Genomic DNA, 18060 nt, shown 5'->3' on the forward strand with positions numbered 1-18060 from the left:
TAGCACATTTCTTATGCTCCAAAAAGCCAACGAAGTACATAATATTTACCATTAAAATTTAAATTACATTATTTATTTGATATTAGAATTTAATGTTTAAATTTAATCTTATATATTTTCTCAAAATATATTAAAATATTTTTGAATAACTTATGTGTTCACTTATTAATATATTTTTTATTTGAAGGAAATAGACGCGCTGTGCAATATAGCACGATTGTATATAGATGATTGTGATATGGATGCTGAGGATGTAAAAATTTTGAAACAAATAGAAAGTTTTCTATCACATTTCTATCTTCTGACGAAGGAGGTATTTTAGTTATAAATTTTTTTAAAATGAATAATAAAAGGTAAGCTCTGAAAAAATGCCAACAATTGGCATTAGTATGGTATATTTGGAGTTGGACAGTATATTGGAATATTTGCTACATTATGAAGCTTTGAATACGCCTTTACCATCTTGTATATTAGAGGCTATTAAAAGCATGAACGAAAAATGTAACAAATATATAAAAAAATTTGATAATTTACCTATGTACATATGTACAATTCTCGATCCTAGAATAAAAATAGAGGCGTTGCCTTCCTTTTTAAAGTATGAAGATTATCATGACAGGTTTCGTATTAGATTTAGGCAACATTATGAGGCTTTTTATCCTCAAATAAATCAAGTTAACGGAGAATCTTTGGAAAAAGATAGACCAATATGTTTCACCGAGACAGTTTTACAAAGTCGGCGAACGTATTAAAAATTTATATTTTTATGATTGATTTTTCCTCATATTTATTTTAGAACATCGGCAATAGAGCACACTTCCGATGAGATAGCGTTATATCTGTCGGAACCGCCTTTGAAAGGGTATGCAATAATTTTAGATTATTGGAAGATTAATTCTGGTAGATTTCCTAGGTAAAATGTTATAAAATATTATTAATTTTTACCAACTTTAATCAAAATCGAAAATATCTTAAAAATTTAATTCAATTATGCATATATTTATTTTAGACTATCATCTATGGCGAATGATTATTTAAGTGCTCAAGCTTCTTCTGTGGCTAGTGAGCGAGTTTTTTCGCGTGCCGGCGATACAGCAACGAAAAAAAAGAAATAGATTGGCTCCTAATACACTCAGATGGTGTCTGTGTCTAAATGCTTGGGAAAAGATAATTACAGACATGTGGGAGTTGGGGGAATAAATATTTAAATCAACTTAATGCTATTATCATATTTCAATATTTATATTTTAAACTTTTTTTTTATAATAAAATATTTTGCTCAAAATTGAATATAACTTTTTTTTTATTCACTAGATATTTGTGACTATTTTATTCAAATATATCAATTATATTTCATTTATTTATCATCGTTTATAATATACATTATAGATATTATATAAATTAATAAAGATTTAATAAACTGTCTTCAGTATTTTCATCAATATATTGTCTTTTATGCAAATGACTATTTTTGTTTCATGCTTTTTTTTAAAGTTAAATTATTCTTTTGTCTTTGATTAATACATATTTCTATCTATGCCTCATGGTGACATTTAGAAAATCTAAAATTTTATGTTGTTAATTTTTAAGTATAAAATAAAATAATAAGATATTTGCAAAATGAATAAGATTATATTCGATAATGAATATAATGTTCATAATATATTTATGAAGAAATAAATAGGTAATATAAAAATAAGGTTGATTATTATTTATATAAAAAATATTGTATTGGAAGAAAAATTTCTATATGATTGCAGGAAATTTAATTATGGCACCAAAAATTTTAACAATTGATTTGCATCGATATTGATTTTAAAATAAGAAAAAAAGTTTACCCAAATCTTAAACAAGATTGTCTGATGAAAATTGGCAAATAAATAATAATTTCTAACTTAGGATTAGATATTATGATATAAATTTTGCATATTAATTTCTGACCCGATGAACGGATGTAACAAAATGCCAATTTGTTCCTGTTTTTGTGGAAGAATCTATTATTACCATGTTTTTTCTATGGCACATACTCAGGCAATTTTAATTTTACAATCTATATTTTTACCCATTTACATCAAAGAAATTTTAAAAATAACGATTATGACAATTGTCACTTTTCTATGGTACATCTTCACTAAATTTTTATTTAAACATCTTATTAATACTTATTTTAACATATTTTCTTCAAAAAAATTCATAAAACTTATAAAATAACGATTATGACAATTGTTACTTTTCATTGGTACATCTTCACTAAATTTTTATTTAAACATCTTATTAATACTTATTAAACATATTTTCTTCAAAAAAATTCAAAAAACTTATAAAATAACGATTATGACAATTGTCACTTTTCATTGGTACATCTTCACTAAATTTTTATTTAAACATCCTATTAATACTTATTTTAACATATTTTCTTCAAAAAAATTCATAAAACTTATAAAATAACGATTATGACAATTGACACTTTTCATTGGTACATCTTCACTAAATTTTTATTTAAACATCTTATTAATACTTATTTTAACATAAAAAAGTTTCATAAAATCCACCTCATTTAATAAAAAATAGATAATTTAAAAAAATGATTAAAAAAAATTATATTTCACTAAAAGATTGTTTATTTTATTAAATAAAATTACAATAATTCCTCAATAAAAGATGTATTTACAAAGAAGATTGTGAAAATCACTAATAAATTATATTAAAAAGAGTATTAGATTTTTACAATATAGCAGCATATTATTTTTTTTTATTATAAAAACATCTAATAAATAAATTTATTTTCATTTCAAAATATAATAATATAAATAAAAAAATTTAAATCATATCATGTTTATTTGTTGATAATAATAAAATGTTTACATTAAATATAAATAAAATAAATTATTTTACTAAAATAAATAATAATTAATGCTAAGCATCGATGCAGAATTTTGACTAATTTAATTTTAGCCGATTTTTAAGCTTAACCTAATTAGGTTTAGGCGTAGTTTTTAGCCGATTACGCAACACTAGTCGCTAATATTCACATAAACAAATATAAAAAAATAACTCACCAGGGCTTAATTTTTTTACAATCAAGTTCAGGCTGAGCCTAATATTTTATATTAAATTTTATTTAGATGCCATTAATTTCTTTATTATTTTTTTTAAAAAAATTTTGGGCCAGGTCTGGGCTTGAAAATTAGGCCCAATGCAGATCACTAATACCAGACAATTATATATGTCAATTCTTTACTAAATCTTATTCACCATCACAAGTTTCCCTTTCCACATTTGAATATTTTAGTTGGCCACAATCACATAATAGTTTATTAATTTTAATATTTTATAGATTAATAAAGCATGTGTTATTTCATCATGACTGAAAATTATAACTCAGGTTAATTAACATTTCTATGGCCCAAACATCCTATCCTTACTAAATGTAATGTGTCCAAAAAGTAAAAATCAAGTTAATTTAAAGACACTACCACTAAAAATTTAAGATTGTGGTATTTCAAGTCTTAAAAGTAGAAATTATTAAATGTTAAATATTAGACTTTGAAATTATAATCGAATAGCTATTATTTTTAAGTTTTATTTTTGAACAAACGTGAATGATTTCCTTTTTTGAAGATGAACTTAGTTGCATTCATTTTTTGTCAGCCAAATTTGAACATGGATGTTTTTAGAAATGTATATAGCACTATTTTTAACAATTGATCTCATGAGTCATGAGATTAATACAGGTAACTCATTTTTAAATATATTATTTGAACGTATAAGTAATATATTTTCTAGTTTCCTGTTGTGATGATAACACAAATTTTAGCCCCGAAAAAGCCCTTTTTACAGAAATTTGTAGTTGGAAACGCCAGTAGTATAAATGCAAGATTATATAATTCTGGATATTCAAATTATTTCCATTTCTAAAATATAAAAACTGAACCAGTATAACCGTTTTTTATAAAGGATCTTTTTAGTCCTTCAAAAGATAATTACATCAGTTCGGTTTATGGTTCAGATATTTATAACGGTTTGATGGTTCGTTACCACTCCAGGTCCCTGGATTAATATACAATAAAAAATTTAATATGATTAATCAGGTGGAGGGTAAAACTTATAATGAAGTTTAACATTAGTGCACATATTTTTCATTTCTTTTTAAAACAATTTGCAAAATCATTCAAAAATTCCATGCAGGTAAAATAGAAATTCAGGTTAAGCAAAAATACTAGGCCAGGATTCAGAGTAAGATAACAATTTCAACTTATGCTACTAATGACTATAGCAATAGCAAATATAACTGATTTATATTTCTAAAATATTATTACTACCAAATATGATAAAAAGCAGAGACATATAGAAAGTACTACTTGCGCTCAGCTCAAATCATTATATATCTTTAATTTTTATAGCTAATAATAATGGTGATTAAAAATATACAGCCCATCTCTTTTTTAAAAAAAATTTCATGTCTGACATAGGTATATTTAAAAATTTAAATCAAAACACATGTATCCAGGCTTGACCTGCTGGTCTCTGATAAAAATATAATTGACCTATTTGCTCACTTCCACTTTGAAAAAAAATTAGAGGATATAATAAATATTCCATGTTGCTGATATTAATGTCAGGCAAAAATATAAAAAATTTGGGAGGTGAGCTTAAATTTTAAAATAATAGATATCTTCAGGAAACATGGGACCTTGTTGAATGATAAAGCTCAATTATGTTCAAAGTAAAACTATATTGAAAGACAATTGTTTCTTATTTAAATAAATTTGGGCCAAACTACATAAACATAATTTTTATTTAGGTCCAATGTAGATCACTAGTAATAGAGCTATGATGATAAAAAACTACATTAATTATTTTTGGTTACCATTTCCTAAAAATTGCAATAAAATGAGGTTTTAATTTTAAGCTCATTTTTAAAAAATACTGACCAGTTAATTCAGATAGTCGTTACTTGCCTAAATTATCCATATCTATTTTGAAAATTATGAGCCAGTCCAGTTCATTTCATACAGAGAACGAGGTGAAAACATGAGTATTCTTAACTAATTTAGTGGCCCCAATAAAGCGAATTGTAATTTTAAAAAAATAAATGAATAATAAATCCAATTCAGTTGTTTATTAGATTTATATTTTACTATCCAACACAATTCAAATTGATTTATTTTATTTGATAATTTAGGCAAATTAGTGACTAGGTATAAAAGCTAGAAAATTCATCATTATTCTATTATTTTAAAGCTTAGATGAATTGGGGAGGTTTGAGTCACAAAATTTATAATTTGATATTGAACATATATTGGTGTGGGGTTAAAAATCAAAAAATTTATTTTCACTATAGGTCATCAAGTCATAGAACAGAATCAGCTATAGATAGCTAGTTTACATTCTATTTTATATAATTATTTATAAATGTCAATATGGCTATTTTTAAATATCATATTCTAGCTTTAGAATAATGTAAAATAAAAGTATTTTCAAATGATCTAAAAAAAACTTTATTGATGTGATAAATAATATATAAATCAATTCTATGACAAATTAAAATTACAGTATTATATGAAATAAGAGTAAGCAATCCAGTCCAGACTCAATTTATTTATATTATCCGATTTAATTATTTTATTAATGAATTCATATATCATATTTTATAAAAATATAAAATGAAAAACATTCTTTACCATATAATCTAGTGAATAAAAGTTTATTTTTTTCCTGCCTTTTGAGCTGCTTTAGTGACTTTTCCTGTGCCTGCTTCAGCCTTTTCAACTTCTTTAATGACACCAACAGCTACTGTCTGCCTCATATCTCTAACTGCAAAACGTCCTAATGGTGGATAATCTGCAAAACTTTCCACACACATGGGTTTTGTTGGAATCATCTCTACAATAGCTGCATCTCCACTTTTAATATTTGGTGGATTATCTTCAAGTTTTTTACCACTTCTTCTATCAATTTTTTCTTTGATTTCTTGAAATTTGCAAGCAATATGAGCTGTGTGACAATCCAAAACAGGTGTGTAGCCTTTAGTTATTTGACCAGGATGATTCAAAACAATCACCTAAGTTAAATAGCAATTAAATATATACTATATATCAAATTACTTGAGCTAAAAATGACTTGGTTTCTCTTGGCGGATCATTTTTAGAATCGCCACATACATGCCCTCTTCTTATCTCTTTAACCGACACATTTTTTACATTAAAACCTACATTATCACCTGGACCAGCCTCTGTAAGAGCTTCATGATGCATTTCAACAGATTTAACTTCTGTAGATATGTTACTAGGTGCAAATGTCACAACCATTCCTGGCTTTATAATTCCAGTTTCTACTCTACCCACAGGAACTGTGCCAATGCCTATTTAAAATTATATATTAATTTATAAACAAAATATCTAACCTCCTATTTTGTATACATCTTGAAGTGGGAGCCTTAAAGGCTTATCAGTAGGACGTGAGGGTTGTTGAATAGCATCTAATGCTTCAATTAAAGTTTTGCCTGTAACAGTTCCTTCTTTTCTCTCAATAGTCCACCCTTTAAACCATGGCATCTAAATAATTCAATAATAATGCTTAAATTATAAAATACATACTTTTTCAGATGGTTCTAACATGTTATCACCATGCCATCCTGATATAGGAACAAAAGCCACTGCCTTTGGATTGTAACCAATTTTTTTAATGTATGCACTTACTTCTTTAACTATTTCTTCATACCGAGCCTATAAAAGATTAAAAGAATACAAAGTAAAAAATGGTTATACTGCTGAATATGGGGGTTCCGTTGAATCCATTTTATTAACACCAACAATTAATTGTTTTACACCTAAAGTGTAAGCTAACAATGCATGTTCCCGAGTTTGTCCTTGTTTAGATATACCAGCTTCAAACTCACCAACACCTGCGGCAACGATCAAAACTGCACAATCAGCCTAAAATTTTTTATATTTAAGTTATATATCAATATAAAACTTGAGATGTTCCTGTGATCATATTTTTAATAAAATCCCTATGTCCAGGAGCATCGATAATTGTTACATAATACTTGCTAGTTTCGAATTTCCACAAAGCAATATCGATAGTGATGCCTCTTTCACGCTCTGCTTTTAATTTATCCAATACCCAGGCATATTTGAAGGAGCCTTTGCCCATCTAAAAATATGTAAAAAATAAATACTAATAAAAAAAATACTTCGGAAGCTTCTTTTTCAAATTTTTCAATTGTTCTTTTGTCAATACCACCACATTTGTAGATCAAATGACCAGTTGAAGTAGATTTACCAGAATCTACGTGCCCGATAACCACAATATTTATATGAACCTTATCTTTTGGCATGATTTATATTGTATAATGCTGAACGTTTAGTCGTTAAAAAAGGAAACTGTAAATGTGGAGCAAAACGTTGTTATGGTTTCCGGGAATATGGAGTAATTTTGGTATAAAACTCGGATAATGATTTTAAAAAAATAAAATATTTTATTAATTAATCAAAAATTAAAATTGTAATTAAACAATAAATCTATAGAGTCCAAATATATATTGAATTCATCTCTTATTTTTAATAGTTGCTATGTTAAAATATTTCTCCTATGCCTGGATAGAACATTTATAGATTAATTCACGATCACATGTTAAAAAATACATTTATATAATAATTCGTACGCTTTACTTTATATTTATATAAAAGAATATATTAATTATATATATTATTTAGATATTGCTATTCTAATTTACAATAAATATTATAATATTATTCTATAGAACATGAAATTCTAGGTATTATTTATGATTAAGTAACTATAAATTTTAATAAATTTAATAGATTTATTGGTTAGTCTAAATTTTATTTGTATCAATTTATATAGTATTTACTTTCCTTTTAATAATGAGTCCAAGATCCAGTTGTATAAATAAAACATTATAATATAAATTTAAGAGCGTATATTTATATTACAATGATTATATACAAAAATATGAAAACAATATTAACTATAAAATATATTAATAGAGTATATAAATATTATTGTTGTTCCTACAACGTTGAGAGGGCGAATGCACTTTATCACGTATCAATAAAAAATAAAATAGTGATTTTTTCAATAATCCTATTTAAAATTGTTTTTAATAATTATTGGTAGAATATATTATTCAATAGAATAGTAATATTATTAATAAGTTTTGAAAAAACAAAAAAACAGCCTTTGGTTTTTCCATTTTTTAAAAAATAATTTATATATAAATATTTATTAAATATGCATTTTTCAAAAATGTTAAATATTTATTAATGATGTTTAAAAAATGTATTTTAAACTATTTTAGCTCTATTATTGAAGTATAAGATTGTATATTAGAAGTCTATTAAAATTTAGAGATTATAAGGTAATTTATAAGTAATGCAGACAGTGCATAGTCAGCGATTAGTGTTGTTAAACGGCTCGTTTTGAGCCGATTTTTGAAAACGGTAAATATTTCACCCAGAATAGCATTACACAAGCCTGAAGATTTTATTTGTAGAAGGAACAAAGGTTTGGACATCTATTAGCGAAATCTCGAGGCTTAGGCAATATTTTTTTGGCTTAAATTTTGAGTTAGCCGTTTTTTATTTTTAAAAACGGCTAAAAACGAGCAGTTTAACAACACTATCAGCGATTTCCCTAAGAGCCAACAAATGCAAATTATTAAAATATTTTTTTAAGAGCCTTTCTCACTAGATAATCACTAATTTTGTGGATTTAGAGGATGCCATCGTCTATTTGAAATGAAGGGGTGGAAGGATAATCAATATGCCTACTTTTTTTTTGAAAGGGAAGGTACCCAAAAGGGGGTAGAATAAAATAAAAATAAACACTCTTTGTATATTAAAGATAAAAATATATGATAAAGAAAAAATATTTATTTCGAGTTCAATGATTAATTAAATTATTTATTTACAGATAACATTTTAGTTTTAATTTATACTGGTTCATGGTCAATTTTTAGGATAATGTTAGCAACATCTAGTTTATTACACCAAAAAATGTTTATTGCTTTCCTAAATCATAAGGCCTGAAAGTGTTTAAATTAGAATTTTATGGAAGGTTATAAATGATGACATAAGATTTTTAATATTAATTTCATGTGATTGTTAAATAATGTGTGGACAAATATTGAGCCCGAAGGTTGGTAAAAAAAATTGGTGGAGGAGGGGGGGGGGGTGTAGATTTTGAAAGAAACTTTCCCTCCAAAAAATTTTCTGGCATTTAAGCGCTATAGGAATCTATTAGAAGTGTTGCACTTGTTGAAATGCCAGGATGGCTTGAAAAATACTTCTCTTCAGAAATAGGCACCTGGACTCAATAAAAGAACTTATTATTTCTCTGCATTAGAATATACGAATTATTTAATTATACTATTATTTTAGGAAATCTTATATTTATTGACATGAAAACTGTAGAAAGTGTTGTATTGATTGCTGCGTTTAAAGTTAAAACAGAGCTTTATAAATTCATATCATGACCCGAACGACACGGCACCATTTAAATATGAATATAGGAAGTAAAAAATTAATAAATTAAAATCCCATTAGTGGTGTTCTTAAAAAAGCTGATTTCTCCTAAATCGCTAAGTAAGAGGGTCAAACATTTATGCTAATATTAGCCGAAATCTTGAGGCCTATTTATAAAAAATTTGTAAATAATTATAATGTCAGTTTTTTAAAAATAGGTTAAATCGAAATTTTCAATACATTATTACAGGATCCAAACCGAAACGAATATAGGTTCGGTTCAGGGCTCAGGTTCGGTTCGTAATAAATAAAAATATCGGTTCGGTTCGAGTCTCTAAAAAGCGGATTGAATACTTTTGTATTCAAACCCACATTCGAATTATGTATAGGGAGGAATATTTTTATTTATTTCATAATTAAAATAAAAAACATACATAAAATCTTCTTTTTTATTAATTGCACATTATAAAATAATATTTAATTTATAAATATAACTAATAAATATCAATGATTAATTTTAATATGAACAATTACTTTATTAAGCTGCACTTAATATATTTTCAAAATTCGTCTTGCTTAAATTACATCTATAAGGAGATAATATAAATTTAATTGTTGAAAAACATCTTTCCACACTAACTTGGGTAGCCGGCCCTGCCAGTATGATATCAGATTTGATATGTCATTTATAATACAATATGTAAATAATTTATATATTGGATTTAATTTTTCTCTAGGCATTATAATTTATGAGCTTAAAATATTTAAAAAATGTTGGAAAATGGCAATATAACTAAAAATTACGACTGAAACTTATTAATCAAATGTGATTGATAAGAATTTTTAAAACAATTTATAATTAAAATTTTTGCAATAAACTAGTAATAACTTACCCATTATTTTATAAGCATAAAATTATGAAACTCGAACCGGTTCAGAGGCATTTTAGAGGTTCGGTTCAGGTTCGGCTAGAATTTTTTTAGCGGTTTAATGGTTCTGTTCAGGTTCGGATCCCTGGCAGTCAGTTACTCTAATACTAAATAAAATATATTTAAAAATGTATCTACAGTTAAAAATCTAAAAGAGCTGTCAAATATTTGATTCTGTATATAAAAACGCCACCGATATTTATATATTGGATTTAACTTTTCTCTAGGCATTATAATTTAAAGCTTAAAATATTTAAAAAATGTTGTAATGGCAATATACTAAAGTTTATAAAAATTATGACTGACACTTATCAATCAAATGTTATTGATAATAATCTTTAAAACAATTCGAATATAATTAAAATTTTTGAAATATTCTAGTAATAACTTACATATTATTTTTTAAGCATGAAATTATGAGACTCGAACCGGTTCAGAGGCATTTTAGCGGTTCGGTTCAGGTTCAGTTGCATATTTTTTTAGCGGTTTAGGTTCGATAAAAAATACCAGTTTTAAACCGTTTAAAGGTTCGATTCAGGTTTGATTTGGATCCCTGCATTATTACCCACCCCCCCCCCTTTAGATTATTTTTTTGTCGATTCTATTCATCAAACAACCCTTACATATATAAAAATATTTTTTAATAGATTAATCTGTATTCATTAGCACTTGCACAAATAGAAAAGTAAAATTTATACAAGAATATACCTATGAATTTGACACCAAATACAGGGGAAATTGCAACGTTTGATTCGGGTAATTTTTTTATTCATTAATTTTTATAAATTTATATATATTTCAAATGCGTAAAAAATTATTTTTATATAAATTTTTTCCAGCACAGATTTATTTTACAGTGATTCATAAATGTTATATTATAGTTTTAAAGCCGCTCCATTTTAGCTGAATAGTCCAGCATCGATATTATATGCCGGTTGATATATTAAAAATTAAAAGGTTTTGGTACATAAATATATATCTAGAATTTACATTTGATAAATTTAAAGATTAATTATAATTGTAAGTATTTTTAATCACTGGTCCTAATAAATTTGAAAATTTTTAATTCAATAATAACTTCAAATTGAATAAAAAAAAATTTTAATATTATTTTGAAAATCCCTTACCCGTCCCCCAAACTAAATTCCTAAATACGTGTCTGGATACAAAATATAACTTAAGCATACTCATCGCCTTTAATATATAATACTTTAAAAACTTGGTTTGTCCTATATAACCACTTTTATTCCTGATAATTTCAGAAACTATCGGGGCTGGTGCAAGTTTCAAAAATCGATACGCCGCCAAAGCGCGTCGATTTTTAGCCCTGCTAAAAAAATTAAATTAAAATATATATTACACTGCACTACAGATATCTTAGTATATTTTTAGATTTTTATAAAATTCATTATATATTCAAAATCCTTTTGTGATTTTATTTTCCTGCAATATCAGCCCAGAGGAAGTAATTTCACTAATTGTGCTAGTTGTTGAAACACAAAGAATTAGTTTTAGCTAGCGTGAAAGATTAGGAAATTCGATCCTCTTTTCAATCGAGAAATTTGGAACATTGATATTTTGTGAATAGCGTTTTCCGAGAAGAATATGGCATTCTTGTTTTAAATCACTTAAAGTGGAATCAAAATTTGTACTTGTTTTTATGGTTGCTAATTTTGTCAAATAATTTTAATTTAATATTTTCTCTTGATTCTCAATCTCTATATTTACTACCCTAATACCATCATACTCTCTACGTTTAAAATGTTTTATAATAAATCCCAATATTGAGTGATTTTGTTCTATATATACTTTGACACAATTTTTAAACTTAAATCTTCGTTCTAGTAGAGAAGCCAACATCTAAATTATTTTTGAAATAAAAATTAAATGAACATACTTTTGCAAATAAAAAATCAGAAATTGTAACTCAAGTTTTTTTTAGCTTATTTTTATTTAGAGAAATGTCCTGCTATCATCATCATTTACTAATATATTTGTTTCTATTTCACTTCTAAAAAGTGATGCCAAGTTTAAGGTAGGTCTTTATGTACTTATAGAAATTCAACTGTTTCTTAAAAATTTGAACGAAAAGTTAATTGCTTTTTAATAGATCTGAAGATCTGATTCATAGTTTGAGATATTTTATTCACATTAGTAATCAAAATTTTATATGCTCCAGATGATCTTTTGAGTAGAATCACTATACTATGCAACCTGTTTGGGACATTTAATTTTAACGTCTTCATAGGAATAGCCAATTAAACTAGTATCAGGGTATAGATCAGAGCTATCAATATCTAACATATCTGATATTAGATCTAGTACTTATGCATTTTCTTTGATCTGCCTCGAACTCAAATTCAATCTCCGTAGTTTATAAAAGCAATAATAATTTTTCTTATTCTTTTGATAAGATTTTAAACAAAAGGTACTCAATTTCACTAACCAGATAATATAAACCATGACTCATGCAAATGACTCATAATCACCTAATTAAACACCTTTTCGAACATTGTGTCTCTACTAAAAAATATTTACAATTATGGTAACATTTAGAATTTCAGATTTTTGATTGATTGAATAATAAATGATGTCAAAAAAATTATGATGTTAAAATAGATAAAATGAGAATTCATCAAAATCCCGATTGACATAAAAGACCAATTATTAGAATAAAAAGCATAAAATATGGAAATTATTTCTAAAAAATTTTGCTCCGGCCATGCGCCGCAGATATTAAAATCGGCCGCGCGCCAGCTTGAATTTTATAACGGTAGTGCTTTCGACGTGGCCAAAAATATTTAGTCCGGATACGGCCGATGCACAAGTTTACTCATGCCTAATCTGGGAATTTCGGGCTATTGAATTGTTCAAATTTCCCAACAAATATTAATAAAAGCATTTTTCTCCTATTTTTCTTAATACAAGCATATCATTAGTGCTATAAAGTAACAATGAATGTAAGGTAGTTACTACCGGCGTTATATTTTTGGATGAAAAGTAACGCTATTCTAAGGTAACGATAACGTGTTTCTTTTTTAAGTAACAGTAACGCAAAACGTTACTTTAAATTTTTTCTAAAAAAAATATGGAAAAGAATTTTATCACATATATATTTTTTAAAATTGTATAAATAATTTATACAACTTTTGATTAAGATCAAAGTTCTTCATTTTTATTTTATTTATTATATTCTTGTTGCTGAATTTTATAGTCAAGATTGTTTATCTATTTAATATTGAATCAATCAAGGTATGTAAATATATATTCTCTAATATTTTAATGAATTTAATATTGACAATCGAGGTATGTTAATTTAATGGCCCGTAGTCCATGGGCGGACTGGCGACGCTACGGCCTCGTGGGCATTTTTTATAGCGGCCTCATTTATATGGGGGCATCGCCCCCATACCCCCTGTTTTGCGGGCCTTCGGCCCGCTTTTGCCTGGTCTTCGACCGGGTTCCCTTATATGGCTTCTTGGATTTACATGATTTTTATTACTTATTATTTTAGAAAATAAGTTCAAAAGATTTATATTTTTAGTAAAAAAAGGAATAGTATTTATACGATAATCATATAATTTATTTTTTTAAAATGCTCATCTAAAATCATATTCACTACCAAAATAAAATAATATTCATTGTACATATATATTTTATATTAGATTTATAACGATATTGCACTATAACAAATCATACATCACATGTTAAATATAAAAAAATACATACTCAATATATCAAATCAATTAATTTTACACATATAAAATTATAGCAGTTAAACAATATTACAGCGTATAAAATTGCTGCAGTTATAAAATCAGGCACCGATCATATTGTAAATAGATATTAATAAAATTCAAATAAAAGAATTAGGAAATATATAATTTTTACGTTAATAAATCTCTCAAACTTTGAACCTTTGCGCAAATATACAAGAATATCTTCTAGTTCAATCTGCGCTAAGTTCTCATTCAACTGACATCATTAAAACGCTTCTAATTTTTCTTAGTCAATATTAGCTCTCAGCTTATTTTTATAATTTTTAATTTACTAAATGTTTTCTCGCAATTAACCTGCGTAAATGACAAAGTTAAAATGTATTCCTATGCCAATAAATTAGTGTCATTTGTATGCATATTGCATCTTTTAAAAATTTCATACACGCATATTAAACACTTGTTACACTTATTATCACACTCTGAGTTATTATCATATTGTAATATTCCATCTTCTTCATTTGACTCCTCACTTGTTCATACGATCGTCCGTTTCATTTAATTCTGCTACCATATCTTTGAATACACTGGCAAATGAACATTATTCGTTACGAAATTTAACACGCAATATATATATATATATCTTTACTATTTATTTCATCAAGATAGAAATCCTGAAATCCCTACTTCCCAACCTCATAGGATTTTTTTATACATTTTAAGAGGAAATTAAAAATTATTCTATCTGCTGAATATCCTCAGCAATATAAGATTTGCAATTTAAATTTTAAATAGTAAAACATTTTAAAAGGGGGTATGTCATTAAATTATTTTTCTAGCATCCCCTTCCTTTAGAACATGGCATAATTTCCTTTTAAAAATTAAAAATACGTATTTTTAATTTTTAAGAGGATATTAAAAATTATTCTATCTGCTAAATATCCTCAGATGTCTAGGATGCAAATATTGCACATTCAAAATAAGCTCTCAATTCGCAGAGAGCCGATCCGACAAGCTGTTCATAATTTGATCAATTATAGGACGAAATACGCGATTATTGAGGACGTTTATCTTGGCATTTGTCATTATATATTCTCTTCGCTCGTCTTATTCGAATACCATTCTGTACCCTGATACTCTCCTGGAGCCTTAAATATTAAAGTGTTTCATTTAAATTAGAAGCCATTTTATTGCTTTATTTTGAATCGATGTAATAATCCATGATACAGAAGACTTAGCATCTTCTATCATTTTCAATGCTGACAAAGTACCTAATTTTTTAGTTTGAGTATGACAGTGGCCAATTATTTCAAAAATTTCCAAATATATTATAGCTGTACTTAGAGTCTTAAATTTACATAAATTACCAAGTTTTTATATCAAATGATTTATTATCTATTATAAATTGAAGTGCATTTATCGTTATTGGGAACAAGCTCTCTTTACCATATATCCTCTAAGGACTTTTTCACGTGCCCATACCTTATCTAACCTATTTTTTGCAGCTTTCTCAACTTATTTTGGCCAGATGAATTATTTTGTTTCACCCAAGCATCCATCCTTTAATCTGATTCACCGACCTGGATTTCATTTGATTTCAATGAATCAAGAACAAGAAATGTTGGCTATATTATTTCTGGAGTGAAAATTATTTCGGTGGCCCTTTAAAAAAAGCTTAAATCAATGTATAAAAATGTAATATAATGAATTAATCAAAACTTAGCTTTCACTCTACTCAAACGGAAGCGTTTTAACTTCATTTGAAAAAAAACAAAGAAAAGAACGTGGTAATGCTGTATAGCGTCAAGCGACGTTACTTGTATTTTATGCATTAAATTATAGTAAACGACATGATAATTGTCAAGGAATGTGATATTCAAATCATAGAGATATCATTATAAATAAATAAATGATAAGAGAAAATAATGTGAACATAATAATATTTTTTTTTCTAATCGGCCTCTTTTTTGATATTTTCCTCTGGTCGGCCTCAAAAATCGACATTTCTCGCGGCCGGGCAAAATGCCACCTGGTCTTATGGCCAGTCCGCCCCTGCCGTAGTCTACACTTTGTACGTGTATATTGTGCCCTAATTCAAATATTTGAACCTCGAAGTCCAGCAGTTAAATAAAAAACATGAAAGCAAAAATATGAATTCAAATTAACTTCTGATAAAGATAAAAATTAATAAAAATCTGAATGAATATTTTTGTGAAGATATTCTTTTGAAAATAAAGAACATTCTTTAAATATTATTAATAAATTCCCCCAATTATTTTTTTATTAAATATAATAAGCCCTCCCATTCTCTGCTCTTGAACGTGTGTTTAGCACAGCGAAAGCTGTGTCGAGCATTAGGTCTCTTGTTTATCTATCAAAATTTTTAAAATAAATTGTTAAAAAAAAATAAAAATTATTGCGAAAATAACTTTTATAAAATTTTTTTGTAAAATTTTATTATCCATGGGGGAAAAAAATAAATAGAATATCCTTCATTCCTCGAACACTAATTCGGCTTGGCTCCTCTTATGGGACTATTCATGTATCGACATATTCACTATATTTAATAATAACAACCATTCCAGAAAGACAGCGGAATCTAAATAAAAAAATGCACATTTATATTAAACCATAATTTTTTTTATCGTTATAGCATCATTCTTAGTAAATTTAGTGATGCGTTCCTAAAATTTATAAATATACATGGTAGAAAAATTTCCCACAATAATTGGATAGCTGTAGGAAGCTTCTAGATCCGACAAAAAAACGGATTAGAAATATGCCGGTCAAATGTAATCTCAAGGCAGGGTACATGCCCATTAAATAGAAAAATTTTTAAATGATATAATATATTTTTTCTTACTTTAGATTTATACTTTTATATGTATTTTTTTTTAATGTTGCAAAATTTTTTATATAAATAGGAATAAAGGTGCACAATTTAAAATAAAATATTATATATAATATTTAGTATTTTTTTAAGTAACCAGTAACTCGTTACTTTGTTTGAATAGCGAGTATCGCGTTTCTTTTTTCACAAGGCATTGAGTAACGGTAACGCGTGCTTTTTTATGCTGAATTAAAAATAATTCTTTCTGTTATTATGAAGAAAAAATAAGTTTTATTATTTGTATCTACATTCACGAATTGAAGCGAATTTAATAAATGTAAACATAATTTATTATATTAATTGCCCTAAAATTTAAAATATTTTTATAATAAATAAATTGTTAAAGACAAATGTAATAAATTTTTAAGATTATAAAGATACATTAAAATTAGCAAGATAATTTTTTTAATAATAGAATTAAAATAATTTAGAAAAAATATAAACTAAGTTAAATTTTAATATTTAAAATTAAGATAACAGATTATTTTTTGGGATAATATTGTTTTTAGGCTTCAATTATACCTGGCATATAATAATTGCCCACTGATTCAAATCTATCTGAAAATTGGTGTTTTTAAAAATTTGTAAAATAAATACCATAATCATTTTCATGAATAATATTGATGTTTGTGATATGTGTTATATATTTAACAAACTTTAATCAACTCTGGGACGGATTATCATCATGGGTTCCTTCTCACGCCTTCCCAACCCTCATTTAATTACATACTCAAAAATAAAATATTATCTTTATTCTCCTAGAATTATTCTACATATATATATATCTGTCGTTCTCAAAAATATAGCCGTAACATACCAATCATTCTCTATTATATGCAAATCGTATTATAACCATTCTCACCCACTTGTTGCAGTGTCGTAGTCAAGGAATTATCTAACTGAGGATGGTGTTTCTTACAAAAATAATAGCTTAATAAAAAATATTCAATGCTTCTCCTATCTATATCATTATTTTCATAAAATACATATCTTCAGTTTTAGTTTCGGTACTTATATTAAAACATATTTAAATA

At 26.3% G+C, this 18060-nt stretch overlaps 1 protein-coding gene across 1 annotated transcript; it reads right to left on the bottom strand.

The window, feature by feature from the left end:
• Positions 1 to 5597: 5597 nt before the first annotated feature.
• Positions 5598 to 7437, bottom strand: LOC135924777 (elongation factor 1-alpha, somatic form). The gene is made up of 7 exons (XM_065459885.1): positions 7199 to 7437; positions 6979 to 7158; positions 6771 to 6938; positions 6600 to 6728; positions 6407 to 6557; positions 6108 to 6364; positions 5598 to 6064 (listed from the first exon to the last, which is right to left on the bottom strand). The coding sequence occupies exons 1-7, from the start codon at positions 7340 to 7342 to the stop codon at positions 5708 to 5710; spliced, it is 1386 nt and encodes a 461-aa protein (XP_065315957.1). The 5' UTR covers positions 7343 to 7437; the 3' UTR covers positions 5598 to 5707.
• Positions 7438 to 18060: the final 10623 nt, after the last annotated feature.

The sequence above is a fragment of the Gordionus sp. m RMFG-2023 genome, chromosome 2, assembly GCF_954871325.1.
Source record: "Gordionus sp. m RMFG-2023 chromosome 2, tfGorSpeb1-WG-v2, whole genome shotgun sequence".
NCBI classification, from domain to species: Eukaryota; Metazoa; Nematomorpha; class Gordioida; order Chordodea; family Parachordodidae; genus Gordionus; species Gordionus sp. m RMFG-2023.